The sequence below is a fragment of the Melospiza georgiana genome, chromosome 29, assembly GCF_028018845.1.
Source record: "Melospiza georgiana isolate bMelGeo1 chromosome 29, bMelGeo1.pri, whole genome shotgun sequence".
In the NCBI taxonomy this organism is placed as follows: domain Eukaryota; kingdom Metazoa; phylum Chordata; class Aves; order Passeriformes; family Passerellidae; genus Melospiza; species Melospiza georgiana.
Genome location: NC_080458.1, coordinates 5,714,322 through 5,741,970, shown reverse-complemented (window position 1 = coordinate 5,741,970; position 27,649 = coordinate 5,714,322). Strand labels below are relative to the sequence as shown.

Below are 27,649 nucleotides of genomic sequence, written 5' to 3'. Positions count from 1 at the left end.
GAAGAGCTCCAACTCATTCCTCAAGCGCTCAGGCTGGGAAAAGAGATTTTTAAATCTTGGGGTCTTCAGTGATCCAAAAAGCCCTGAGAGAGCCCCCCTGAAGAGACCCTGAGGGGATAAAGGGGTGACCCTGCAGCTGGGCTGGTGTCCAGCCAGGCTGTGGGACAGGAAGGAAAGGCAGGTGCTGTTCCAGGATGGGTTATCAGCACCAGCATCTTCCTCAGGGTGGAGGAAGGCTCCACCCTGAGGCCACAAACCCCAGGCAGCAAAGCACCCCAGAGCAGAGATTTCACCAACAATAAGCCACAACTTTATTAACCGATAGAAATAGTACAAATTTTAAATTTAGCTGTATTTTACTCTTCTCTGAAACACCAAAAAAGGCTGCTCCCTCCGGCGGCTACATCGTCAGTTCCTGTGGGGAGAAATGGAGTCAGGAGGCAGCTCAGAGGCAGCAGCTGCACCCAGGGACCCCCCAAAAAAGCTGCTGCCCCCCCCAGGACTCACCATTATCGCGTTTACAATGTCGTTACTGTTGTTCTTGAGGGCTCGCACGGCCTTGGCTCGCGACACGTTCGCCTGAGACATCACCAGCTCGATGTCCTTCACCTCCACGCCGGTTTCATCAACCTGAGAGAGAAACAGAGACCAGGACTGGTGTGAAGGAGAAACAGAGCCCAGGATTGGTGCCATTTTAGCTTTGAAGGAGAAACAGAGACAAGGATTGGTGTGAAGGAGAAACAGAGCTCAGAACTGGTGCCATTTTAGCTTTGAAGGAGAAACAGAGCCCAGGGTTGGTGTGAGGGAGAAACAGAGCTCAGGAATGGTGTGAAGGAGAAACAGAGACCAGGACTGGAGCCATTGCAGGCCTGAAGGAGAAACAGAGCTCAGGAATGGTGTGAAGGAGAAACAGAGCCCAGGATTGGTGCCATTTTAGGTTTGAAGGAGAAACAGAGCCCAGGGTTGGTGTGAGGGAGAAACAGAGCCCAGGACTGGTGTGAAGGAGAAACAGAGCCCAGGACTGGTGTGAAGGAGAAACAGAGACCAGGACTGGTGCCACTGCAGGACTGAAGGAGAAACAGAGCTCAGGAATGGTGTGAAGGAGAAACAGAGCCCAGGACTGGTGCCATTTTAGGTTTGAAGGAGAAATAGAGCCCAGGATTGGTGCCATTGCAGGATTGAAGGAGAAACAGAGCCCAGGAATGGTGTGAAGGAGAAACAGAGCCTAGGACTGGTGTGAAGGAGAAACAGAGCTCAGGACTTGTGTGAAGGAGAAACAGAGCTCAGGATTGGTGCCATTTTAGGTTTGAAGGAGAAACAGAGCCCAGGACTGGTATGAAGGAGAAACACAGCCCAGGATTGGTGCCATTTTAGGTTTGAAGGAGAAACAGAGCTCAGGATTGGTGCCATTGCAGGACTGAAGCAGAAAGAGAGCCCAGGGTTGGTGTGAAGGAGAAACAGAGCCCAGGACTTGTGTGAAGGAGAAACAGAGCTCAGGATTGGTGCCATTTTAGGTTTGAAGGAGAAACAGAGCCCAGGACTGGTATGAAGGAGAAACACAGCCCAGGATTGGTGCCATTTTAGGTTTGAAGGAGAAACAGAGCTCAGGATTGGTGCCATTCCAGGATGAAGCAGAAACAGAGCCCAGGATTGGTGTGAAGGAGAAACAGAGCCCAGGATTGGTGTGAAGCAGAAACAGAGCTCAGGATTGGTGCCATTCCAGGATGAAGCAGAAAGAGAGCCCAGGATTGGTATGAAGGAGAAACAGAGCCCAGGATTGGTGCCATTCCAGGGCTGGGATTGGATTTGGAGCCAGGAGGTCAGGCCTGCATTGGTAACACCCCCAGCGCAGGACCTTGTGCTCTCCCTTTGATGAAGGAGAGGAATTTGTGGATTGACCATGTCGCAGACATCTTTTCATGAAAAATCCTTTCCCTAGGATTTTTGCTCCTGAGAAGCTGAGAGGCCTCCGGAACAAAATGTAAACATTGATTATCTGCTGCTGTGGAATGCAACAGGTGGATCTTTAATTAGTCTGTGTTAGATGTTTCTAATTAATGGCCAATCCCAGCCCAGCTGCCTTGGACAGAGAGCCCGAGCCACAAACCTTTGTTATAATTTTTTCCTATTCTATTCTTAGCCAGCCTTCTGATGAAATTCTTTCTTCTATTCTTTTAGTATAGTTTTAACGTAATATATATTATAAAAGATATATTTTATAGTATATATTACATTTGATATATATATCGCATTATATATATCTTTATAGATATTCTAGATGTATAAAAGATATATTTTATAATATATATTATAATATATAAATATATTATAGGTATAATATTAATAATATATATTTTATAATATATATTACAGTATACATAATATAAAATATCTATTATAAATATAATATATTTATAAAATATATAACATTATATTATAATACTGTATAATATAATAACACACACAATTATAATATATTAATATATTACTATATTATATTGTATTATATTATATCATATTATATATTATAATATACAATATTATAATATAACATAACATAATACAACATAACATAATATAATATAACATAACATAATAATGTTATAACATCATATTATATTATATTATATTATATTATATTATATTATATTATATTATATTATATTATATTATATTATATTATATTATATTATATTATATCATATTATATTATATTATATTATATCATATAATATTGTATTGTACTATATTGTATTGTATTATATCATATCATGTTTTATTATATGATATCATATTATATCATATTATATAATATAATATTACATTATGTCATATTATATATCTTATTATAATATAATATTATAATAAAATAGAATATATAATTACAACAATATATAAATATAAATATATTATATGTCTAAATATAAATATAAATATATAAATATATGTAAAATATTATAAAATACATGGACTTAGATCCTCATCTCTCCCCTCAACACAAGACCCCTGTCAACACAATCACATAACCCCACTGAGAGGCTGAGGAAGGCCTCACCTCCTCTTCCTCGCTCTCCTCCTGCACCGTGGGGGTCTGTGTGTTTTCCTGGATGTTGGACACGGGTTCTCCTTGCACTTTGAACTTTTCAGCAGCTGCCAGCTGAGCCTGCTGGGACAGGTCTTCGATCTGCAGGAGGGAAGAGAAGAAAAGGAGAAGTGATGCCAGTGCTGGGCAGTGCCAGCACATTCCCGGGCAGGTGGCAGGAAGGAGAACCCTGCCCTGCTGGCACCAGGGCGGGCTCACCTTGGCCTCTCCAAAGACAATGTAGGTGTCTGACGCCGGGCTCTTGTACACGTCTGGCTTTGTGATGACAAACAGGATGTTCTTGGATTTCCGGATGGTGACTCTGGTCACTCCTGTCACCTGGCGAAGGCCCAGCTTGGACATTGCCTGCAAAACACCAGGGAAAGGTCAGTGAGGGGAGGAGAGCTCTGGAGCCAGCCCAGATGTGCCCAATCCTCTCTCCAGACTCCAGATCCAACATCTGCTGCACGGATCCACATGGGAACTGCCATGGAGCAGCACTCCAGCTGGAGGGAACACCTGAATCCAGCACTGGTGAGATCCCCACAGTGATTCTGAGCCCTGGGGTTGCTCACCAGGTCTCCATTCTCAGCCTGTTGTCTCTGCCCAGTGAGGCACAGGATGGCCTTGGGACAGCCCGCGCTCCAAAGCACGAGTGCACTCCTCAGATTTTTATTCTTCAATATTGTGTATTATTTCTTATCTACAAAGTCGTCTCCCAGCCTGACAGAGGTCTGCCCAGCAAGACAGCCACGGGCACACTGACCTCCCACTGGGAAGTCGTCTATTTTTATACTAAAAACTACCTGTAATATATTTACCTTTACCTTCCAGTACCTTTTACCCTTATTAACAAGTGCAGATTAAATATGAACCAATCCCAAAGTGCCAGCATCACCACCAAAGATGGATGACAAGAAGAAGAGAAGGACAAGACACGCCCTAATTCCTCCATCTTGTCTCCTAAAAACCCCCCTGTACCAAAATCCCAAACCCTGTGTTTTCACCCTGTGAATCAACAACTCCTTCACCACTTATCCCCAAGTGATTCTCTTGTCCTCATACAGGTGGCACATCCCGTGCAGGGTCAAAATCCAACCACCAAGCACTTCTGGCAACATTCCAGGATTTCCGAGCCCCCCCGGGGGTTATCTCGGCAACTCTGGACATCAGGAGTGATGTGCTGAGTTCCCACAGCCAGGGGGACAGCTGAGGCCTCCTCACCTTGCGAGCTTTCTTCTCGCTCCGGCTCTGTTTTGCTTTGCTGACGGGTTCTTCGTCTATTTCGGCTGCTGCCGCGAGCTGCAGGGAGGGGAAAATCCATCAGTGACAATGCTGGGGTGACACCACAGGGACTCTGATCCACCACGTGCCACCAGGGACACCACTGTGCCACCTCCCCTACCTGTGCCTGCTGCGTCGTGGCCTGTGTGGAGTCCTGCTCTTCAAGCTCTGGTACGGATTCATCGCTGTCAGACTCTGTGCCAGACCCTGCAGAGACACACAGCCCACCTCAGCCAGCTCCAGGGCACCAGTTTGGCACCAGTTTGGCACCAGTCAGCCCAGTGAGGTGCTGGATGGAGCACAGATGGCATTCTGTGCGCTCTGAATGCCACCAGCAGGGTGGCACGCGTGGGTTCTCAGCCTGGCCATGGCGGGAGCAGCGTGGCAGAGCCCCACAGGTGTGCCCAGAAGCTCTGGAATGAATCCTGAGGGAGCTCCAGCCTGTGGCACCAGCATGAGGAGGAGATGGGTGGCACTTTCAGGGTGGTGAGGTGGGCAGTTCAGTGTGACAGTGCCTCTCCTGAGTCCCCTCAAAGCCACAGCACCAAGACCCCACTCACAGAGCCCCCAAGGCTGCTGCACATCCATGGCTTCACTACAGGGATGATTTGGGATAACCCCAAACCCTCCTCAGGGCACCTCAAGGCCACCAGAATGATCTGGGATTACCCCAAACTCTCTTTAGGACGATGTGGAATAACTCCAAGCCCCCCTCAGGGGACCTGAGGGCCACCAGGATGATCTGGGATAACTCCAAACCCCCCTCAGGGCCACCAGGATGATGTGGGATAGCCCCAGACCCCGCTCAGGGCCACCAGGATGATCTGGGATAATCCCAAACCCCCTCAGGGCCACCAGGATGATCTGGGATAATACCAAACCCCCTCAGGGCCACCAGGATAATCCCAAGCCCCACTTAGGGGACCTGAGGGTCACCAGGATGATCTGGGATAACTCCAAACCCCCTCAGGGCCACCAGGATGATCTGGGATAACTCCAAACCCCCCTCAGGGCCACCAGGATGATGTGGGATAATCCCAAACCCCCTCAGGGCCACCAGGATAATCCCAAGCCCCCCTTAGGGGACCTGAGGGTCACCAGGATGATCTGGGATAACCCCAAACCCCCCTAGGATGATCTGGGATAACCCCAAACCCCCCTTCAGGTGACCTGAGGGCCACCAGCTGCAGTTGTGACCCACAGCACTGACCACACCAGTTACTGAAGCACAGCTGGGTGTCCCCAACCTCGGAGGACACCTGGAGGTGACCCTGATGCTCCTGTGCAGCCATTACCTGCATTCAGCCCTCGTGGCACACACAGGAACCTTGGCAAACCTCTGTGCACGTGTCCAGGTGGGTGTGCCAACACTTCAGGCATAGCGTGGGGACATCCCAGTTTGCCACCACGCACAGCGGTGCCAGGCAGGTGGCATCTCCTCCGTGTGAAGCCAGCTCAGATTATCTCATTTTTGCAGTGCCCATGCCACAAACAAACCACAAAACACCCCACCAACCAGCACGCCGTGCTCCGTGCCCGAGGACACGCGTTAGTGACCGCTGGCACCGCCGTGCCCGCCGTTAGTACCCCGCGGGCATCGCCCAGTGACACTCCATGCACGCACAATACCCTTGTCATTCTTGAGGACGGGCTGTGGTGCCAGCACCCCCGTGGCAGGGGACAGCTCCAGCAGCACGGGTGGCTCTGGGGGGAGCAGAGGTGGCAGCTCCTCGTCATCGTCACCGGGCGCGGCTTTCGAGGGGGGCTTGCCCACCACCTTGGCATTGCTGGGGGGCTGCTGCTGCTGCTTCTTGGCAGGGCTGGGGGGCTTTGGGGGGGCACCAGGAGCTGGGGCAGGAGGTGGGGTGGGGGCTGCTGGGGTTGGAGTGGCTTTGGAGGGGCTTTTTGGGGGTGCCTTGGGCTCTGCGGGGCTTTTTGGGGGTGCCTTGGCTGCAGTGGGGTTGGTTGGAGGGGGAGTGGCTTTGGCAGGGCTTTTTGGGGGTGCCTTGGCCTCTGTGGGGCTTTTTTGGGGTGCCTTAACCTCAGTGGGGCTTTTTTGGGGTGCCTTGGCCTCAGTGGGGCCTTTTGGAGGTGCTTTAGCCTCAGTGGAGCTTTTCTGGGGTGCCTTGGTCTCACCAGGGCTCTTTGGGGGTGCCTTGGCCTCAGTGGGGCTCTTTGGGGGTGCCTTGGCCTCACCAGGGCTTTTTGGGGGTGCTTTTGCCTCAGCAGGGGTAGATGGAGCTGGGGTTGCTTTGACAGGGCTTTTTGGGGGTGCCTTGTCCTCAGTGGGGCTCTTTGGGGGTGCCTTGTCCTCAGGAGAGGCTGGGCTGGCTTTGGCAGGGCTCTTTGGGGGTGCCTTGGCCTCAGCAGGGCTTTTTGGGGATCCTTTGGCTGCAGCAGGGGCTGCTGGAGCTGGGGTGCCTTTGGCAGGGCTTTTTGGGGGTGCCTTGGCCTCAGGAGAGGTTGGTGGAGCTGGGGTGGCTTTGGCAGGGCTTTTTGGGGGTGCCTTGGCCTCAGTGGGGCTCTTTGGGGGTGCCTTGGCCTCAGCAGGAGCAGCTGAAGGTGCTGGAGCCACAGGAGAGGATGGGGCAGGGACAGAGCTGCTGCTCTTGGGAGGTTTTTTGGGTGCTCCAGGGGAAGCTGGAGCTGGGGGGGCTTTGGCAGGGCTTTTTGGGGGTGCCTTGGCCTCAGTGGGGCTTTTTGGGGGTGCCTTGTCCTCAGGAGAGGCCGGGGTGGTTTTGCCAGGGCTCTTTGGGGGTGTTTTGTCCTCAGCAGAGGCTGCTGGAGCAGGAGTGGCTTTCACAGGGCTCTTTGGGGGTGCCTTGTCCTCAGCGGGGCTTTTTGGGGGTGCCTTGGCCTCAGGAGAGGCTGGTGGAGCTGGGCTGGCTTTGGCAGGACTTTTTGGGGGTGTTTTGTCTTCAGTGGGGGTGGCTTTGCCAGGGCTCTTTGGGGGTGTTTGGGCAGCTGGAGCTGGAGGAGCTGCAGGAGCTGGGGTGGCAGGGGAAGGGGTGGCAGGGGATGGGGTGGCAGGGGAAGGGGTGGCAGGGGAAGGGCTGGCACCACCAGGACTCTTGGCAGCACTTTTGGCTGCAGGTGGGGCGGCTGGAGCTGAGCTGGGAGGAGCTGGAGCAGCAGCTGAGGCAGCAACAGAGCCCTTGGTGGCATCTTTGGCTGAGGGAGGGGTGGCTGGAGGTGCCAGGGGTGGTGTGACAGGGACAGAGGGGACAGCTGGGGCAGTGCTCGGGCTCCCAGGTGATGGTTTGGCCACAGGAGGGGTGGCTGGAGGTGCCAGGGGTGGTGTGGCAGGGACAGCAGGAGATGGTTTGGCCACAGGAGGGGTGGCTGGAGGTGCCAGGGGTGGTGTGACAGGGACAGAGGGGACAGCTGGGGCAGTGGTTGGGCTCCCAGGAGATGGTTTGGCCACAGGAGGGGTGGCTGGAGGTGCCAAGGGTGGTGTGGCAGGGACAGCAGGAGATGGTTTGGCTGAGGGAGGGGTGGCTGGAGGTGCCAGGGGTGGTGGGACAGGGACAGAGGTGGCAGCTGGGGCAGTGGTCGGGCTCCCAGGAGCTGCTTTGGCCACTGGAGGAGTTGCCAAAGGTGCCAGGGGTGGTGGGACAGGAGGAGAAGGGGCAGCAGTTGGACTTGGAGGAGCTGCTTTGGCCACTGGAGGGGCAGCTGGAGCCACCACGGGCGGTGTCACCGGGGCACAGGGGACAGCAACTGGACTTGGAGGAGCTGCTTTGGCTGCAGGAGCCACCATGGCTGGTGTGACAGGGGCACCAGGAGATGTTTTAGCCACAGGAGGGGTGGCTGGAGCTGCCAAGGGTGGTGTGACAGGGGCACCAGGAGATGTTTTAGCCACAGGAGGGGTGGCTGGAGGTGCCATGGGTGGTGTGACAGGGACAGAGGGGACAGCAGGCGCTGCTGCTGGCAGCACTGGGCTGGCTGGAGAGCCTGGGACAGAGGTGGCAGCTCCCAGAGCAGGTGGGGACAGGGCAGGTGGCACAGGAGCTGCTCGAGGTGCCATGGGAGAGGCCTTGGCAGCAGAAGGAGCAACTGGGAGCAATGGTGGCACTGGGGAGCCAGGGGCTGAGCCAGGGGACATGCCAGCTGGCAGCAGAGGGATGGGAGGTGACAAAGGAGCTTTGGGGGCAGCCAGGAACACGGGGGGAGAGATGGCACCCACCAGGGCTGGAGCAGCAGGAACTGCAGGAGAAACTGTGGCATGTGGGGGTGACCCTGGGCTCTGGGGGGACACTGCCACCAAACTGGGGGGCACTGCTGGGGGAGATGCCAGAAGGGGACGGGATGGGGGAGGAAGAGGAGCTGGGGCTGCTCCAGAGGCTGAAGTTGGAGCAGGTTTCATGGCAGAGCTGAGAGCAGCTGGGAGAGCACTGGGGCTCACTGTGGGGACAGCAGGAGCCACTGTCACTGCAGCAGCAGCAGCCAGGCCAGGTGACACAGGTGACACAGGTGACACAGGTGACACTGGGGACACTGGGGACACTGGGGCAGAGCCTGGAGACCCCGGGGCTGCAAACACCACGGGGCCCTGAGGAGCTGCAGGAGGGGCAGCGGTGGCCGTGCCCAGCAGAGCTGGGGCAGGGGGCTGGGGGGGCACAGAGAACACGGGGATGGCAGCAGCTGGCACCACAGGGGGGGACACAGGGCCTGGGGGGCCCTGCAGGGCCTGGGCAGATGGAGATGGAGTCAGAGGTGGGGAATGAGCAGCATGGAGAAGAGCTGAAGGAGAGAAACACAGCGAGAGCAGAAATGAGAGCAGGGACAGGAGGAGGGGGCACGCAGCCAGCCTGGCATTCCTCTGGCTCCTGGCCCAGCGGGCACTGCCAGGCTCAGCACGGAGCAGGACGTTCATCCCCTTCTAGGACAGAATTTCCTGAGAGCCCTCAATGGCAGGAGGCACCACCAGGAATGCAGAAATCCAGCTCTGCCCAACCAAAGGGGTGTCACAACACCTGAGGAGCCCCAGAAATCTGTCAGGACACCCAGGGCTGCTCACCAGCCTGGGGACACAAAGACCCACCTGAGAAGAGGAAGGGAAAGTCAAATATAACCCCAAAAAATAAATAAAATATATAAATAAATATAATATCATTCCACTGACATGTAGAGAGTGCTCTGGGAGCCCCCTCCTTTCAACCAGGGGGACAATGACAGTCCCCCTTGGGGTGCAGGGGGAATAAAAACCCACCAAAAAACAGGAAGGGAAAGTCAAATATAACCCAAAAAAATAAATATAGGAATAAATAAAATATCAAAATAAATATAATATCATTCCACTGACATGTGGAATTACTCCTGACATTCCCAATGAAATTCCCAATGAAATTCCCAATGCCAGCAGCAATGAAGGGGCACTGTTTAGGCCATGAGAGGGTTCAGCTTCCAGTCCTGAGAGCCCTGACATTCCTGACAAAACTCCCAATGAAATTCCCAGTGCCAGCAGCAATCAAAGGGCACCATTTAGTGAAGAGGCCATGAAAAGGATTCAGCTCCCAGCTCCTGAAGGCCTGCAGAGCCCTGACATTCCCAGTGAAATTCCCAAACCTAATCAGCAACCAAGGGGCACCATTTAGTGAAGAGGCCAGGAGAGGATTCAGCTTCCAGCTCCTGAACCAGAGCTGAGAGCCTGGAGAGAGCCCTGACATTCCCAATTAAATTCCCAACGAAATTCCCAATGCCAGCAGCAATCAAAGGGCACAGTTTAGTGAAGAGGCCATGCCAGGGCTGAGCCGGGAGAGAGCCCTGACATTCCCAATTAAATTCCCAACGAAATTCCCAGTGCCAACCAGTAATCAAGGGGCACTTAGTGAAGAGGCCATGAGAGGGGTCAGCTCCCATTGCCTGAGAGCCTGCAGAGCCCTGACATTCCCAGTGAAATTCCCAACGAAATTCCCAGTGCCAAGCAGCAAATCAAGGGGCACTGTTCATGCCCATGAGAGGGTTCAGCTCCCAGTCCTGAGAGCCTGGAGAGAGCCCTGACATTCCCCATTAAATTCCCAATGAAATTCCCAGTGCCAAGCAGCACATCAAGGGGCACTGTTTAGGCCATGAGAGGGTTCAGCTCCCAGTTCCTGAAGGGCCCTGACATTCCTGACAAAATTCCCAATGAAATTCCCAATGCCAGCAGCAAATCAAGGGGCACCACTTAGTGAAGAGGCCATGAGAGGGTTCAGCTCTCAGCTCCTGAGGGGCTCTGACATTCCCAGAGTGATTCCCAGCAGCCAGAGGAGCTCCAAGGGAGGGCAGAGCCCAGCAGAGCTGGGCAGGGCAGGGCTGGTCCAACCAGCAGAACCAGCCCGGGCACGGCGCCGCCCTGGGGAGCTGCAGAGCCCAGAGCCAGCCCTGTGCCAAGGATCCTGTCCCTGTGCCACCTTGTGCCCAGCCCTGTGCCATGGATCCTGTCCCTGTGCCACCCTGTGCCATGGATCCTGTCCCTGTGCCCAGCCCAGAGCCAGCTCTGTGCCATGGATCCTGTCCCTGTGCCACCTTGGGACCAGCCCTGTGCCATGGATCCTGTCCCTGTGCCACCCTGTGCCCAGCCCAGAGCCAGCTCTGTGCCATGGATCCTGTCCCTGTGCCACCCTGTGCCCAGCCCAGAGCCAGCCCTGTGCCATGGATCCTGTCCCTGTGCCACCCTGTGCCTAGCCCAGAGCCAGCTCTGTGCCATGGATCCTGTCCCTGTGCCACCCTGTGCCCAGCCCAGAGCCAGCTCTGTGCCATGGATCCTGTCCCTGTGCCACCCTGTGCCCAGCCCAGAGCCAGCCCTGTGCCATGGATCCTGTCCCTGTGCCACCCTGTGCCATGGATCCTGTCCCTGCCAGGTGCTGTGTCCCTGTCCCACCCTGGCATCAGTGTCACAGTCGTGTCCTGCTCTCTCTGTCACCTCTTGCAGTGCCACATGCAGGGAATGCCACCCCTGTCCCTGCCCCAGGAATGGGGTCCTGAAAGGTGCTGCCAATGCCCCATTTTACCCCTTTTTTACCCCAAATCAGGGCAGCCTGGAGCTGCACAGCAGTGCCAGGACATCTCCTGCTCCAAGGAACTGTTCTGGTGCCTCCCAAAGGCACAGAACGTGCAGAGCCACCTCTTCCAGAACAATCTTTCATTCCTGTCTGCTCTCCCTGTTCCTTCTGAGCACATTCCTGATGGACACAATTATTCCTGATGAACACAATCATTCCTGATAAAAACAATCATTCCTGATGAACACAATCATTCCTGCTTCCCCCCACAACCCCACCTTTGCTTGCTTCCTTCTCAAACATCCCAAGCTAAAAGATTCCCCAAAACCAAAAGATTTCTGCCCAGAATCCCTCGGGATCAGCATTGACCAGCCCCACATCTCTATAAAGTTTTTCCAAGGAAAAAGATGAAAATCCAAGGAGGAATCTCGAGGAAGGAATCCCAAAAATCAGGGGATCTGGGGATCCCCAAATCCTGCCTGAGGAATATCCCAAGGAAGGAATCTCAAATAAAGGGATCTGGGAATCCCAAAATGCTGCCTGAGGAATCCCAAAATGCTGCCTGAGGAATCCCAAAATGCTGCCTGAGGAATCCCAAAATGCTGCCTGAGGAATCCCAAAATGCTGCCTGAGGAATCCCAAAATCCTGCCTGAGGAATGCCAAGGAAGGAATCTCAAATAAAGGGATTTGGGAATCCCAAAATCCTGCCTGAGGAATCCCAAAATCCTGCCTGAGGAATCCCAAGGAAGGAATCTCAAATAAAGGGATTTGGGAATCCCAAAATCCTGCCTGAGGAATCCCAGGAGCAGCAGAATTTTGGGAGCTGCCAGCTGAAAACGACAGGAGGGGCCCCAAAAAGGAATTCCAGCCATGCCGGGAGGGATAAGGAGCTCAGCAGCTCCTGGGAATTTTCAGTGCAGCTGTCACAGCAAGAGCCATCACTCAGCTCCCTCCTTGTGTCCCCTCTCTGTCACCAAACCTCTGTGGTGGTCCCACGATGGGACAGATACCAAATCCTATGAGGAACCCCCAAATCTGACAAGAGAGACGTTCAAAATTCAGCGTGACACCCTCAGATCCAATGGGGCAGACCCCTAAAGCCAAAGGGACAAACTCCAAATCCCAAGGCACAGATACACAAAATTCAGTGAGGAAACCCCAAATCCAATGGGACAGAATCCCCAAATCCAACAGGACAGGACCCCAAAATTCAATGGACGACCCCCAAATCCAGAGGGACAGATCTGCAAAATTCAATGAAAGACCCCAAATCCAACCGGGCAGAATTTCCAAATCAAGGGGAGACAGAATCCCCAAATCCAACAGGACAGGACCCCAAATCCAACAGGACAGGACCCCAAATCCTATGGATCAGAATCCCCAAATCAAGGGGGACAGAATCCCCAAATCCAACAGGACAGGACCCCAAAATTCAATGGATGACCCCCAAATCCAAAGGGACAGATCTGCAAAATTCAATGAAAGACCCCAAATCCTATGGAACAGAATTTCCAAGTCCAGGGGGACAGAATCCCCAAATCCAACAGGGCAGGACCCCAAATCCAACCGGGCAGAATCCCCAAATCAAGGGGGACAGAATCCCCAAATCCAACAGGACAGGACCCCAAATCCAACAAGACAAACCCCCAAATCCAACAGGGCAGACCCCCAAAATTCTATGGACGACCCCCAAATCCAGAGGGACAGATCTGCAAAATTCAATGAAAGACCCCAAATCCAACCGGGCAGAATCCCCAAATCCAACTGGGCAGAATCCCCAAATCAAGAGGGACAGAATCCCCAAATCCAACAGGACAGGCTCTGAAACCCGGTGGGACAGGACCCCAAATCCCACAGGACAGGACCCCAAATCCAACGGGACAGAATCCCCAAATCCAGAGGGACAGGACCCCAAATCCCACAGGACAAAATCCCCAAATCGAAAAGGACCAGACCCCAAACGCAACCCCCCGACCCAGCCACGGCCGCTGCTCTCCTCTCCTCTCCTCTCCCACCCAAACCGAGCTCGGACCATCCCCGGTGCCGCTCCCGGGACTTTGGCACACGAGGAGTCCCCGCTCCCGTTCCCCCGGTCGCGTTCCCCGCGTGCTCCGGCACAGAACCGGCCCGGTTTGTTTTGTTCACAGCGATACCACGGCACGGACACCCCAAAAGCCCCGCGGGGGACGTGACAAGGCTCAAACCGGGGTCACACAACCCCCGCGACCACCGGGTCCCGGTGGAGCCTAACGGGGAAAGCGCAGCTTCCCCCTAAACCGGCTGAGGATCCCGGGAATCGCCCCCAAAACCATCCCAGGAATCGCCCCCAAAACCGGCCCGGGATCCCCGGGAATCAGCCCCAAAACCACCCCGGGAATCAGCCTCAAAACCGGCTCGGGAAGCCGGGAATCACCCCCAGAACCGCCCCGGGAATCGCCCCCAAAACCGGCCCAGGATCCCGGGAATAACCCCCAAAACCGCCCCGGGAATCGCCCCCAAAACCGGCCCAGGATCCCGGGAATAACCCCCAAAACCACCCCGGGGCACCCCCCGGTCTCACCTGTCTCCGCCTGCGGCTGCGGCAGCTCCTGCTCCGTGGCCGGGACGGTTTCTGTGGCTTCGCCGGGCATTTCTACGGGAATGGATAAACCGACAGGACCGGGCTCGCCGGGGCTCCGGTACAGCCCCGGGGCCACCACCGGGAACTCGTCCTTCCCACCCCGTTCGGGCACCGCGAGCTTCCCTCTACCGGGAAAATCTACCGAGACAGCTCGGCCACACAGGCAGAGCCCGATCCCAATCCCGATCCGGGTCCCGGTGCCGGTCTCGGTCCCGGTGCCGGGCCTAGGCCGCCTCCTCCCCGCCGCCCCCTCTGCCCTGCCCGGCGCTCCCACGACCCCATCGATGGCCTCAACCGGCTCCTCCCCGCCACCCGCTCATCCCGCTAGCGGCGAGCGGCGCCCCGAGCGGCGGATGGCAGTGGATGGCGGCGGATGGCGGCGCGGGACTCACTGTGCGGGGAGCGGGGCCCAAGATGGCGGCGGAAAGAGACCGAGAGGGCAGCGCGACTTCCGGGAGCGCGACTTCCGGGGCAGGGGGAGAGCCCCGGGAACAACGGTCCGGTCCGGTCCGGTCCCCGCGGCCACGCTGCGGAGTTCCGGGATCTGTTCGGGCCCCACCGTGAGGGCGGGGAGACCCCGGGAGGGGTTGGGGTCCTCTGGGGGGGGGTCCAGGTGGGATCAGGGGGTCAGGGCTGGGTTAGGGGGTCCTGGCAGGGTTATGGGGTCAGGACAGGTGGTTCAGGCAGGTTTAGGGGGTCCAGGCAGGATCCAGGTGGGGTTATGGGGTCCAGGTGGGGTTATGGGGTCAGACAAGGGGTCCAGGCAGATTTAGGGGGCCAGGGCCAGGTTATGGGGTCAGGGCAGGGGGTCCCAGCAGGTTTAGGGGGTCCAGGCAGGATTATGGCATCACACAGGGGGTCCAGGTGGAATTAGAGGGTCAGGACAGGTTTAGGGGGTCAGGACATGGTTATGGGGTCCAGGCAGGGCTATGTGGTCAGGACAGGTGGTCCAGGCAGGCTTAGGGGGTCCAGGCAGGGTTATGGGGTGCAGGTGGGATTAGGGGGTCAGGGCAGGGAGTCCATTCAGGATTAGGGGGTCAGGACAGGTTTAGGGGGTCCAGACAGGGTCCATTCAAGATTAGGGGGTCCAGGCAGGGTTATGGGGTCACACAGGGGGTCCCAGTAGTGTCAGGGCAGGGTTAGGAGGTCCAGGGAGGTTTAGGGGGTCCAGACAGGATTCGAGGGTCCAGGCGGGGTTTTGGGGTCAGGACAGGGGGTCCAGGCAGGGGGTTGGGGGCAGTGACCCCACACTGCACATCAGGGACCCCCTCCCCACCTCCCCCCACACTGAGGGGACCCCCACCCTCCTCAGCACAGCCCAGCCCAAAGCCGACAGAAACATTTAATGGCTTTTGTGTAAAAAAACAGTACAAAAGGTACAAAAACAGGGCAGGGATGGGGGCCTGGGGGGCTTGGGTGCTCCATGGGACCCCCAGGGCCAGGGGAGGTGACAGTGACAACACTGGCAGTGTCCAGGCCTCAGAAATCTCCTTGGAGATCTGCAAAGAAAAGGAGAAATTGAGAGGTTTTTCCAGATAAAATAAAAATATCAGAGCAACAACCACTGCTCAGCTCCTTCCTCGTGTCCCTGTCTGTCACCAACCCTCAGGGGTGGCCCCACAACGGGACAGACCCCAAATCTAAAGGGACAGGCCCCAAAATGCAATAAAATAACCAAAAATCCAGAGGGACAGACCCCAAATGCAACAAAACAGACCCCAAAATTCAGCGAGAGACCCCCCAAATCCAACGGGGCAGACCCCAAAATTCAATTAACACCCTGAATCCAATGGGAGGCCCCCAAATCCAGAGGGACAGACCCCCAAAATTCAATGAAAGACCCCAAATGCAGAAGGACAGACCGTAAATCCAACAGGACAGACCCCAAATCCAACGGGAGGCCCCAAATCCAATGGGACAGGACCCTAAATCCAGAGGGATGGACCCCAAATCCCACAGGGCAGACCCCCAAAATTCAATTAAAGACCCCAAAATCTAAAAGGACAAACCCCAAATCCAGAGGGACAGACCCCCAAAATTCAATAAAATATCCCCAAATCCCACAGGACAGACCACAAATCCAACGGGAGGCCCCAAATCCCACAGGAGACCCCCAAGCCTGCTCTCAGAGGCAGAGGTCCCTTTTGGGGTGGTTTTGGGGCAGTTTTGGGGTGGTTTTTGGGTTGGTTTTAGGGTGGTTTTGGGGTGGTTTTTGGTGTGGTTTTGGGTTGGTTTTTGGGATGGTTTTGGGGTGGTTTCTGGGGTGGTTTTGGGGTGGTTTCTGGGGTGGTTTTGGGTTGGTTTTTGGTGTGGTTTTGGGGTGGTTTCTGGGTTGGTTTTTGGGTTGGTTTTAGGGTGGTTTTTGGGGTGGTTTCTGGGGTGGTTTCTGGGTGGTTTTTGGGATGGTTTTTGGGATGGTTTCTGGGTGGTTTTTGGGGCGGTTTTTGGGGTGGTTTCTGGGGTGGTTTTGGGGTTGGTTTTGGGGTTGGTTTTTGGGGTGGTTTTGGGGTGGTTTCTGGGTTGGTTTTGCAGTGGTTTTTGCGGTGGTTTCTGGGGTGGTTTTTGGGGTGGTTTTGGGTTGGTTTTTGGGGTGGTTTTAAGGTGGTTTTTGGGGTGGTTTTTGGGGTGGTTTCTGGGGTGGTTTTGGGTTGGTTTTTGGGGTGGTTTTTGGGGTGGTTTTAGGGTGGATTTTGGGTGGTTTTTGGGTTGGTTTTAGGGTGGTTTTGGGGTGGTTTTTGGGGTGGTTTTTGGGTGGTTTTTGGGGTGGTTTCTGGGTTGGTTTTGGGGTGGTTTTGGGGTGGTTTTTGGGGTGGTTTTGGGGTGGATTTTGGGGTGGATTTTGGGGTGGATTTTGGGGTGGTTTTTGGGGTGGTTTCGGGGTGGTTTCTGGGTTGGTTTTGGGTTGGTTTTTGGGGTGGTTTCTGGGTTGGTTTTGCAGTGGTTTTTGGGGTGGTTTTGGGGTCCCACCGCTGCGGCGGATGCGCTCTCCCCGCCGGGCGCTCTCCAGCCCCTCCACGAACTGCTCCAGGAGCCGCACGAACGGGGCCAGGCTGGTCCTCCTGTAGTCTGGAGAGATGGGACCCCAAAAACTCCAGCCATGACCCCCAAAACCACAGCCATAATCCCCAAAACTCAATCCCTAACCCCCAAACCCCATCCCTGACCCCCAAAACCACCACAGCCCTGAGCCCCAAAACCACAGCCCCAACCCCAAAACCACAGCCCCAACCCCAAAACCCCAACCCTGACCCTCAAACCCACAGCCATGATCCTCTAACCCCATCCCTGACCCCCAAAACCACAGCCCCGACCCTCAAAACTCCGTCCTCGACCCCCAAAACCACAGCCACGACCCCAATCTCTGATCCTAACCCTCAAAACCACAGCCATGACCCCCAAAACCCCAACCTAGACCCCCAAAACCCCAACCTAGACCCCCAAAATCCCATCCCTGACCCCAAACTCCAACCCTGACCCCAAACCCCAACCCCCGACCCCAAATCCCAACCCCCGACCCCAAATCCCAACCCATTAACCCAAATCCTGACCCCAAACCCCCCTCACCCCTCATGCGCCGTTTGGGCTCAGTGTCCCCCCCGTCCTCCTGCTCGCCATCGCTGCCCGCCGCGTCCAGCTCCTGGCACAGGGACCTGGCACAGACAGACACAGGACAATCGGGACAGACGGACAGGCAGGGCAGGGGCAGGGTTAGGGTGAGGATTAGGGTCAGGGTAGGATTAGGGTCAGGGTCAGGATCAGGGTTAGGATTAGGGTTAGGATTAGGGACAGGGTAGGATTAGGGTCAGGGTCAGAGTTGGATTTAGGGTCAGGATAAGGGTCAGGATTAGAGTTGGATTTAGGGTCAGGATAAGGGTCAGGGTTAGAGTTAGGGTTGGGTTTAGGGTCAGGTTCTGGGTTAGGGTTGGGGTTAATGTTAGGGTTAGGGTCAGGATTAGGGTCAGGGTTAGGGTTGGGGTTAGGGTCAGGGTTAGGATTAGAGTCAGGGTTTGGTTTAGGGTTAGGTTTAAGGCTAGAGTTTAGGGTTAGGGTCGGGGTTAGGGTGAGGATTAGGGTCAGGGTGGGGTTGGGGTCAGGGTTAGGGTTGGGATTAGGGTCAGGGTGAAGTTCAGGGTGAAGTTCAGGTTTTGGTTTAGGTTTAAGGTTAGGGTTAGGTTTAAGGTCAGGGTCAGAGTTAGGGTTAGGGTCAGAATTAGGGTCAGGGTAGGGGTTGGGGTCAGAGTTAGGGCTGGGATTAGGGTCAGGGTAGGATTAGAGTCAGGGTAGGATTAGGGTCGAGGTTGGGGTCAGAGTCAGGTTTCGGTTTAGGGTTAGTTTTAATGTTACAATTAGGGTTTAGGGTTTTGTGTTAGGGTTTGGGTTTCAGTTTAGGGTTAGGGTTTGGGTTTAGGGTTTTGTGTTAGGGTTTGGGTTTCAGTTTAGGGTTAGGGTTTGGGTTTAGGGTTTTGTGTTAGGGTTTGGATTTCATTTCAGGGTTAGGGTTTGGGTTTAGGGTTTTGTGTTAGGGTTTGGGTTTCAGTTCAGGGTTAGGGTTTGGGTTTGGGGTTTTGTGTTAGAGTTTGGGTTTCATTTTAGGGTTAGGGTTTAGGGTTTTGTGTTAGGGTTTGGGTTTCAGTTTAGGGTTAGGGTTTGGGTTTAGGGTTTTGTGTTAGGGTTTAGGGTTTTGTTTAGGGTTAGGGTTAGGGTTTAGGGTTTTGTGTTAGGGTTTGGGTTTCAGTTTAGGGTTAGGGGTGTTCTGTGGGGCTCTGGCAGCCCCAGGACCCCCCAGTGCCCCCAGTGACGTACGTGATGGTGGGCACTGAGAATGGATCAAACTCATCCAACTTCTGCAGGTCCAGGGGGACTGAAATGCGCCCTGAGACACAGAGAGAAAATGGGGTTTAGGGTTTTTTGGGCTTGGACATGGGGTAACTGACAGGTGGTTTAAAAATTTGTGTTTTGTTTTTAGTTTTATGTGAAGAGTGGGATAATACAGGTGTCATAATGTATAATTAGAATAATAATTGCAATTAATAAAAATATCAATATTTATGAAAATCAGATTCACAATCTATAGTAATTTATAATAATTATCATATAATAGTAATATAATAAATAAAAATATTCATGTTAGTATAGTATTAAATAATTTAATATATTATTTATAATTTATACCTAATTTATATATTATTTATAATTTATATATAATTTATATCTGATTTATATTTATATATTTATATCCATATAAAATATCTATGATTTTACATAAATATGTATATTTTATATATATTTTAATATATACTTTGAAGCATTATAAAGTATATTTATATTGCTATATATATTTAAAATACATACTATATATACAAAATTTTATATAAATTTTAAATGAATTATATATTAAAATGTAATTATATATAGATTTTTTACATTTTTGATAAAATTTATATAAATTATATATTAAAAATAAATTATATTTAGATGTATATTAAAATTATTTTCTAAATTAAGAAATTATATATTTAGAATAAATTACATATACATTTATTATATATTATTATATATTATTACTAGTTTTATATAATATATTATAACATAAGATATATATATTATATTATATTATATTATATTATATTATATTATATTATATTATATTATATTATATTATATTATATTATATTATATTATATTATATTATATTATATTATATTATATTATATCATATTATATTATATCATATTATATCATATCATATTATATCATATCATATCATATATATCATATTATATTATATCTAAAATTTATAACAAATTTTAGATATTTTATATATACCCAAATACATATATAATTTATATCTATTATACAGAGTACAATATAAAATAACAAAATAATTAATAACAATAATAATTATAATTTATAACAATTATTAAAGCCAGAACCTATTTATTCCTTCATTATAACACATTATAAGCACAGACCCTACACCATCCTCTATTATTAATAAAGCCACATTTAAAACCTATCCCCTTTTATTTATAAATTAATTTTTTAAAAGCCATCCTCTTATTTATAAAGCCCTTTTTAAAACACTTTCCCAGCTCCATTTCCCTTTCCCCAACCCCACCCACACCCTCCCACCCCATTTCCCCCATGCCCACCTGTTTTGGGGTGCCCACCTCTTTTGTGGTCCCACCTGTTTTGGGGTGCCCACCTCTTTTGGGTGCCCACCTATTTGGGGTACCCATCTGTTTGGGGTGCCCACCTCTTTTGGGGTGCCCACCTGTTTGGGGTCTTACCTGTTCTGTGGTCCCACCTGTTTTGGGGTGCCCACCAGTTCTGGGGTCTTACCTGTCTGGGGTGCCCACCTGTTCTGTGCTCCCACCTGTTCTGTGGTCCCACCTGTTTTGGGGTCCCATTTACTTGGGGAGCCCACCTGTTCTGTGGTCCCACTTATTCGGGGTGCCCACCTGTTCTGTGATCCCACCTGTTTTGGGGTCCCACCTGTTCTGGGTGCCCACCTGTTTTGGGGTGCCCACCTGTTTTGGGGTGCCCACCTGTTCTGTGGTCCCACACCTGTTTTGGGGTGCCCACCTGTTTTGGGGTGCCCACCTGTTCTGTGGTCCCACACCTGTTTTGGGGTGCCCAACTATTTGGGGTGCCCAACTATTTGGGGTGCCCACCTGTTCTGGGGTGCCCACCTGTTTTGGGGTCCCACTTACATGGGGTGCCCACCTGTTTTGGGTGCCCACCTGTTTTGGGGTGCCCACCTGTTCTGTGGTCCCACACCTGTTTTGGGGTGCCCACCTGTTTTGGGGTGCACGCTGAAGGGGCTCTTGAGCAGGTGGCCGAGCCCTTTGCTGACGTTGCAGTCCAGGCGGGGGAAGCAGAGCTGCAGCATCACCTCCCACTCGGGGTGCCCGGCCCGGCCCCGCTCCCGCTCGCGCTCGGCGCGGGCCCGCAGCAGCTCCCAGCGCTGCACCGAGTCCTTCTTGCGGGGAAACTCCGCCTGCAGCGGCTCCCGCAGCTCTGGCGGCCGTCAAGGCTCAGACGGGACCACTTTTACCCTTCCAGGACCCCATTTACCCTTTCAGGATCACATTTACCCTTCCAGGATCCAATTTACCCCTCAGGATCCCATTTACCCTTCCAAGACCCCATTGACCCTTCTAGGATCGCATTTACCCTTCCAGGATCACATTCACCCTTCCAGGACACCATTCACCCTTCCAGGCTCACATTTACCCTTCCAGGACACCATTCACCCTTCCAGGCTCACATTTACCCTTCCAGGACACCATTCACCCTTCCAGGACCCCATTTACCCTTCCAGGACCCCATTCACCCTTCCAGGACATCATTCACCCTTCCAGGATCACATTTACCCTTCCAGGATCACATTTACCCTTCCAGGATCTGTTTTACACTTTCCAGGACCCCATTCACCCTTCCAGGATCTGTTTCATCCTTTCCAGGGTCTCATTTACCCTTCCAGGACCCCATTTTAACCTGTGCTTCAACCCCCATCTTAAACCTCGAGTTTTAATCCCATATTTTAATTTTAACCCCATGTTTTAACCCCATATTTTAATTTTAACCCCATTTGGAAGGATACCCTCGGGGAGCAGGGCCAGCACCTTGTCCCATTTCCTGGGCAATTTTAATCCCACGTTTTAACATCATATTTTAACCCAATATTTTAAACTTTAACCCCACATTTTAACCCCATATTTTAATTTTAACCCCATATTTTAACTTTCACCCCACATTTTAACCCCGTATTTTAATTTTAACCCCGTCTGGAAGGATACCCTCGGGGAGCAGGGCCAGCACCTTGTCCCACCTCTCGGGGCTGCCCAGGATGTCCTGTGCCAGCAGCGCGTGCTGCTCGAAGTACTGCTGCACCACGGCCACCGAGCGCCTGGGGACACAGGGACAGAGGGCTCAGTGCCACCAGGGACAGGCTCAGTGCCACCGAGCGCCTGGGGACACGGGCACAGAGGGCTCAGTGCCACCAGGGACACCAGGGACAGAGGGCTCAGTGCCACCGAGCGCCTGGGGACACGGGGACAGAGGGCTCAGGGACACCAGGGACACCAGGCACACCAGGGACACGGGCACAGAGGGCTCAGTGCCACCAGGGACACCAAGGACACAGGGCTCAGTGCCACCAGGGAGGGCTCAGTGCCACCAGGGACACCAAGGACACAGGGCTCAGTGCCACCTGGGAGGGCTCAGTGCCACCAGGGACACCAGGGACAGCTCAGTGCCACCGAGCACCTGGGGACATGGGGACACAGGGCTCAGTGCCACCAGGGACACCAGGGACAGAGGGCTCAGTGCCACCAGGGAGGGGTCAGTGCCACCGAGCGCCTGGGGACATGGGGACAGAGGGCTCAGTGCCACCAGGGAGGGCTCAGTGCCACCAGGGACACCAGGGACACAGGGCTCAGTGCCACCAGTGCCCATGGGGACAGGCTCAGCGCCACCGAGCACCTGGGGACAGAGGGACAGAGGGCCCAGTGCCACCAGTGCCACCAGGGACAGAGGGCTCAGTGCCATCGAGTGCCTGGGGACACGGGGACAGGGGGCTCAGTGCCACCAGGGACATCAGGGAGGGCTCAGTGCCACCGAGTGCCTGGGGACATGGGGACAGAGGGCTCAGTGCCACCAGGGACAGAGGGCTCAGTGCCACCGAGCGCCTGGGGACACAGGGGACAGAGGGCTCAGTGCCACCAATCCCACAGGAACAGGCTCAGTGCCACCGAGTGCCTGGGGACACAGGGACAGAGGGCTCAGTGCCAGCAGTGCCACCAGGGACAGAGGGCTCAGTGCCAGCAGTGCCACCAGGGACAGAGGGCTCAGTGCCACCAGGGAGGGCTCAGTGCTCTGGGTCAAAAAAAAAAGCAAAACTCCTCTGCCAAATGCTCACCCACCTGATGAAGGGGTGCACGGGCTGGGACAGGCTCACCTTCTTCACCGTGTCTGCTCCGCCCTGGGGGACAGGGGGGTCAGGTTTGGGGGGTGGGCAGGGCACCCCAAACCCACCCGCTGCAGGGTGAGGGGGTGCTGGGCACCCCAAACCCACCTGCTGCAGGGTGAGCGGGTGCTGAGCACCCCAAACCCACCTGCTCCAGGGTGAGGGGGTGCTGGGCACCCCAAACCCACCTGCTGCAGGGTGAGCGGGTGCTGGGCACCCCAAACCCACCTGCTCCATGGTGAGGGCGTGCTGGGCACCCCAAACCCACCTGCTGCAGTGGCAGGGAGTGCCCAAACTCCCCCAAGTCCACTTTCACCCAGATCAGAGGTACCCAAAGCCCCATAAATCCATTTGCACCAGGGTCAGGGGTGCCCAAATCAACACAAACCCACCTTGACCAGGGTCAGGGGTACCCAAACCCCCCCCAAACCCACCTTGACCAGGCTCAGGGGGTACCCACACCCCCCCAAACCCACCTTGACCAGGCTCAGGAGGTGCCCAAAAACCCCCAAACCCACTTCCACAGGCTCAGGGGTGCCCCAAGCCCCATAAATCAAATTTCACCAGGCTCAGGGGGTACCCAAAAACCCCCAAACCCACCTTGACCAGGCTCAGGGGTACCCAAAAACCCCCAAACCCACCTTGACCAGGCTCAGGGGGTACCCAAACCCACCTTGACAAGGATCAGGGGGTACCCAAACCCCCCCAAACCCACCTTGACCAGGCTCAGGGGTGCCCAAACCCACCTTGACCAGGCTCAGGGGTGCCCAAACCCACCTTGACAAGGATCAGGGGGTACCCAAACCCCCCCAAACCCACCTTGACCAGGCTCAGGTACTCCACAGCCGCTGCCCTCAGGGCTGGGGACCATTTCCTGACGTGGTCGTCGCACACCCAGCAGTGCACGCCCCTCCTGCCAGAGTACACCCACAGGCGGTGCCGCACGCCCAGGTCCTCTGTGGGGGCACACAGGGGGTTTGGGGGGGCACAGGTGGGTTTTACGGGGGGCACAGATGCGTTTTGGGGGGCACAGGTGGGGTTTGGAGTGGGCACAGATGGGTTTGGGGGAAGCACAGATGGGTTTTGGGGGGCACGGATGGGGTTTGGGGCAGCATAGATGGGTTTGGAGGAGGAAATATGGATTTGAGGGGGGCACAGATGGGTTTATGGGGGGCACTGATGTGTTTGAGGGAGCACAGATGGGTTTTGGGGGGCACAGGTGGGGTTTGGAGTGGGCACAGGGGGGTTTGGAGTGGGCACAGATGGGTTTGGGGCAGCATAGATGGGTTTGGAGGAGGAAATACGGATTTGGGGGGGCACAGATGGGTTTACGGGGGGCATTGATGTGTTTCAGGGAGCACAGATGGGTTTTGGGGGGCACAGGTGGGGTTTGGAGTGGGCACAGGGGGGTTTGGAGTGGGCACAGATGGGTTTGGGGCAGCATAGATGGGTTTGGAGGAGGAAATACGGATTTGGGGGGGCACAGATGGGTTTGGGGGAAGCACAGATGGGGTTTGGAGGAAGAAATACGGATTTGGGGGGAGCACAGATGGGTTTTGGGGGGCACGGATGGGTTTTGGGGGGCATAGATGTGTTTGTGGGAGAACAGATGGGGTTTGGGGCAGCATAGATGGGTTTGGAGGAGGAAATACGGATTTGGGGGGGGGCACAGATGGGTTTACGGGGGGCACTGATGTGTTTGAGGGAGCACAGATGGGTTTTGGGGGGCACAGGTGGGGTTTGGAGTGGGCACAGATGGGTTTGAGGGAGCACAGATGGGTTTTGGGGGGCACAGGTGGGGTTTGGAGTGGGCACAGATGGGTTTGGGGGAAGCACGGATGGGGTTTGGGGCAGCATAGATGGGTTTGGAGGAGGAAATACGGATTTGGGGGGGCATAGATGGGTTTGGAGGGGCACACGTGGGCTTAGGAGGGGCACAGATGTATTTGACGGAGCATAGATGGGTTTTGGAGGGCACAGATGGGGTTTAGGGGGGCACAGATGGGTTTGAGGACCACACCAGGACAAGCTGTGGTGACCATCACAGATGGGTCTGGGGGCACAGATGGGTTTTGGAGGGGGTACAGATGGGTTGGGGTGGGCACAGACGGGTTTGGGGTGGGCACAGATGGGTTTTGGAGGGGGTACAGATGGGTTGGGGTGGGCACAGACAGGTTTGGAGTGGGCACAGACGGGATTTGGAGGGGGTACAGATGGGTTGGGGTGGGCACAGACGGGTTTGGGGTGGGCACAGACGGGTTTGGGGTGGGCACAGATGGGTTTTGGCGGGGACACAGAGGGAGGTGGTGGAGTCACCATCCCTGGATGCATTTAACAAAAATTGGACGTGGCACTCAGTGCTGCGGTTTGGTTGAGACGTTTGGGCTGGTTTGGGCATGATGACCTTAAAATTCTCTTACAGCCTGGTCATTCTGTAAATTCTGTGAATTCTGCCAATTCCCAGGGACCAGGGAGGTGGTGGAGTCACCATCCCTGGGTGTGCTTAAAAAATGATTGGACGTGGCACTGGGTGCTATGGTTTAGTTGAAGTATTGGGGCTGAGTCGGACTTGATGACCTCAAAATTCCCTTCCAGCCTGGTCATTCTATAAAATCTGTGAATTCCTTGGGGTCTGGCATCACTGTGAGACCCGGACAGGCCCCGTGTGCCCCCAAGCCCCTCACCCACGAGCGCGCGGTCGATGATGCGGACGGCGATGGTCATCAGCGTCCAGCACTTGGAGCAGATATCAGCCGAGCTGGGGGCAGAGCGAGGGGGCTCAGGTGGACACCCCACACCCCTGAACCCCCTCCCAGCCCCACAACCCCCCCCAAAAAACCTGCAGCACGTCCTGACGTCGTCGTAATCCGTCATGTCAATGTCAAACACCAGCTCCTTCTCCTGCGGCTGGAAGGCTCCCAGGTGCACCGTGTTGTGCTGGTTGGGCTGCACGAGGGATGGGATGGGCTCAGCGCGGCCGGAGACCCCCGCAGACCCCCCCAGCCCGGTGGTCGGGACTCACCCGGTGGGAATAGACAGCGCCGATGTCGATTTTGTAGGGGTTGATCTTCTGCAGTTCCCGCTCCAGCTCCTGGGGGCTGCCGAAGGACTGGAAGCGCAGGTAGACATCGTCCCGCAGGGTGAAGGAGAATTCCCGCAGCTGGAAGTAGTTCTTCACTGCAGGCATGGAGAGGGTCGGGGGGGGGGTCAATGCCATCCTAAATCCCCCCATTAGAGTCACCCCCAGACCCCCCTTTCCCTGCTCCTCCCGGTGTCCCGGTCAGAGCATCCACGCACCGCCCGTCCCGGCATCCCAAAGTGCGCTGGGACCGGGCATCGGGCTGTTGCTGTCGGGTATGGGTGCCCCCCGCCCGGTATCGGTGCCCCCCGCCCGGTATCGATGCCTCCGCTCGGTATTGATTCCCCCAGCCCGGTATCGGTGCCCTCCACCCGGTACCGGTGTCCCCGCCCGCTACTACGGTCCCCGGTAGAGCCCCCCCCGTCCGGTATCACGGTCCCCGGTGAAGCCCCCTGCCCGGTATCACAGTCCCCGGTGAAGCCCCCCTTCCGGTACCGGTGCCCCCGCCCGGTATCACGGCTCCCGGTAGAGCCCCCCGTCCGGTATCCATGCACCCCGTCCGGTATCACGGCTCCCGGTAGAGCCCCCCGTCCGGTATCCATGCACCCTGCCCGGTATCACGGCTCCCGGTAGAACCCCCCGCCCGGTATCCATGCACCCTGCCCGGTATCACGGCTCCCGGTAGAACCCCCCGTCCGGTATCCATGCACCCTGCCCGGTATCACGGCTCCCGGTAGAACCCCCCGTCCGGTATCCATGCACCCTGCCCGGTATCACGGCTCCCGGTAGAACCCCCCGCCCGGTATCCATGCACCCTGCCCGGTATCACGGCTCCCGGTAGAGCCCCCCGTCCGGTACCGGTGCCCCCGCCCGGTATCACGGCTCCCGGTAGAGCCCCCCGCCCGGTATCCATGCACCCTGCCCGGTATCACGGCTCCCGGTAGAGCCCCCCGTCCGGTATCACGGCTCCCGGTGAAGCCCCCCCCGGTACCGGTTCCCCCGCGCTCACCGCCGCCGTAGCTGAGCCAGCGGCCGTAGGGGCCGTGCGGGAAGAGCCGCCGGTAATAGACCGGGAGCAGCTCGGGCAGCGCCGCCGGATCGAACCCCGCCATGGCGGGAACGGAGCGCCGGGAGGCGGCGGGAAACGGCGGCGCCGGGCCCGGGGGCTGCCGGGAGTTGTAGTCCGGCCCCGGGCCGAGGGGGCGGGGGCACCGGGAACCGGGGGAGTGGGGGCAGAGCAAAGCACCGGGGAGGTCCCGGGATCCGCGGGGGCCGGGGGGTCCCGGGACCGGGAGGGTGGCGGGGTGCTGAGGTCCGGGGATATCCCGGGGTTCGAGGGGGTCCCGAGGCGGGTGGGAACCGGGGGGCCGAGGTTAGGGAGGATTTTGGGGGTCCTGAAATGCCCCGGGAGCGCGGAGGTCCCGGGATGTCCCGGTGGTCCGGGGGTATTCCGGGACCCGGAGAAATCCGGGGGCGTGGGGGTCCGGGGTTGTCCCGGGGTTCGAGGGGGTCCCGAGGAGGGTGGGAGTCGAGGGGCTGAGTTTAGGGGCGATTTTGGGGGTCCTGAAATGCCCCGGGGTGGGTGGGTCCGGGAGCGCGGAGGCCCCGGGATGTCCCGGTGTCCGG

General features: G+C 55.0%; 2 protein-coding genes across 2 annotated transcripts; both read right to left on the bottom strand.

Annotated features, from left to right (window-relative positions):
- Positions 1–287: 287 nt before the first annotated feature.
- Positions 288–14,462, bottom strand: NACA (nascent polypeptide associated complex subunit alpha). Its single transcript, XM_058042192.1, has 8 exons — positions 14,366–14,462; positions 13,914–13,985; positions 4,488–4,573; positions 4,307–4,384; positions 3,302–3,448; positions 3,056–3,184; positions 508–630; positions 288–415 (listed from the first exon to the last, which is right to left on the bottom strand). The coding sequence occupies exons 2-8, from the start codon at positions 13,981–13,983 to the stop codon at positions 401–403; spliced, it is 648 nt and encodes a 215-aa protein (XP_057898175.1). The 5' UTR covers positions 13,984–13,985; positions 14,366–14,462; the 3' UTR covers positions 288–400.
- An 843-nt stretch (positions 14,463–15,305) lies between these two features.
- PRIM1 (DNA primase subunit 1) lies at positions 15,306–27,142 on the bottom strand. Its single transcript, XM_058042151.1, has 12 exons — positions 27,033–27,142; positions 25,967–26,121; positions 25,784–25,890; positions 25,629–25,702; positions 23,764–23,900; positions 22,901–22,959; positions 21,776–21,885; positions 20,772–20,993; positions 18,777–18,846; positions 17,538–17,623; positions 16,941–17,039; positions 15,306–15,472 (listed from the first exon to the last, which is right to left on the bottom strand). Exons 1-12 carry the CDS (start codon positions 27,133–27,135, stop codon positions 15,453–15,455), a joined length of 1,242 nt encoding a protein of 413 aa, XP_057898134.1. The 5' UTR covers positions 27,136–27,142; the 3' UTR covers positions 15,306–15,452.
- Positions 27,143–27,649: the final 507 nt, after the last annotated feature.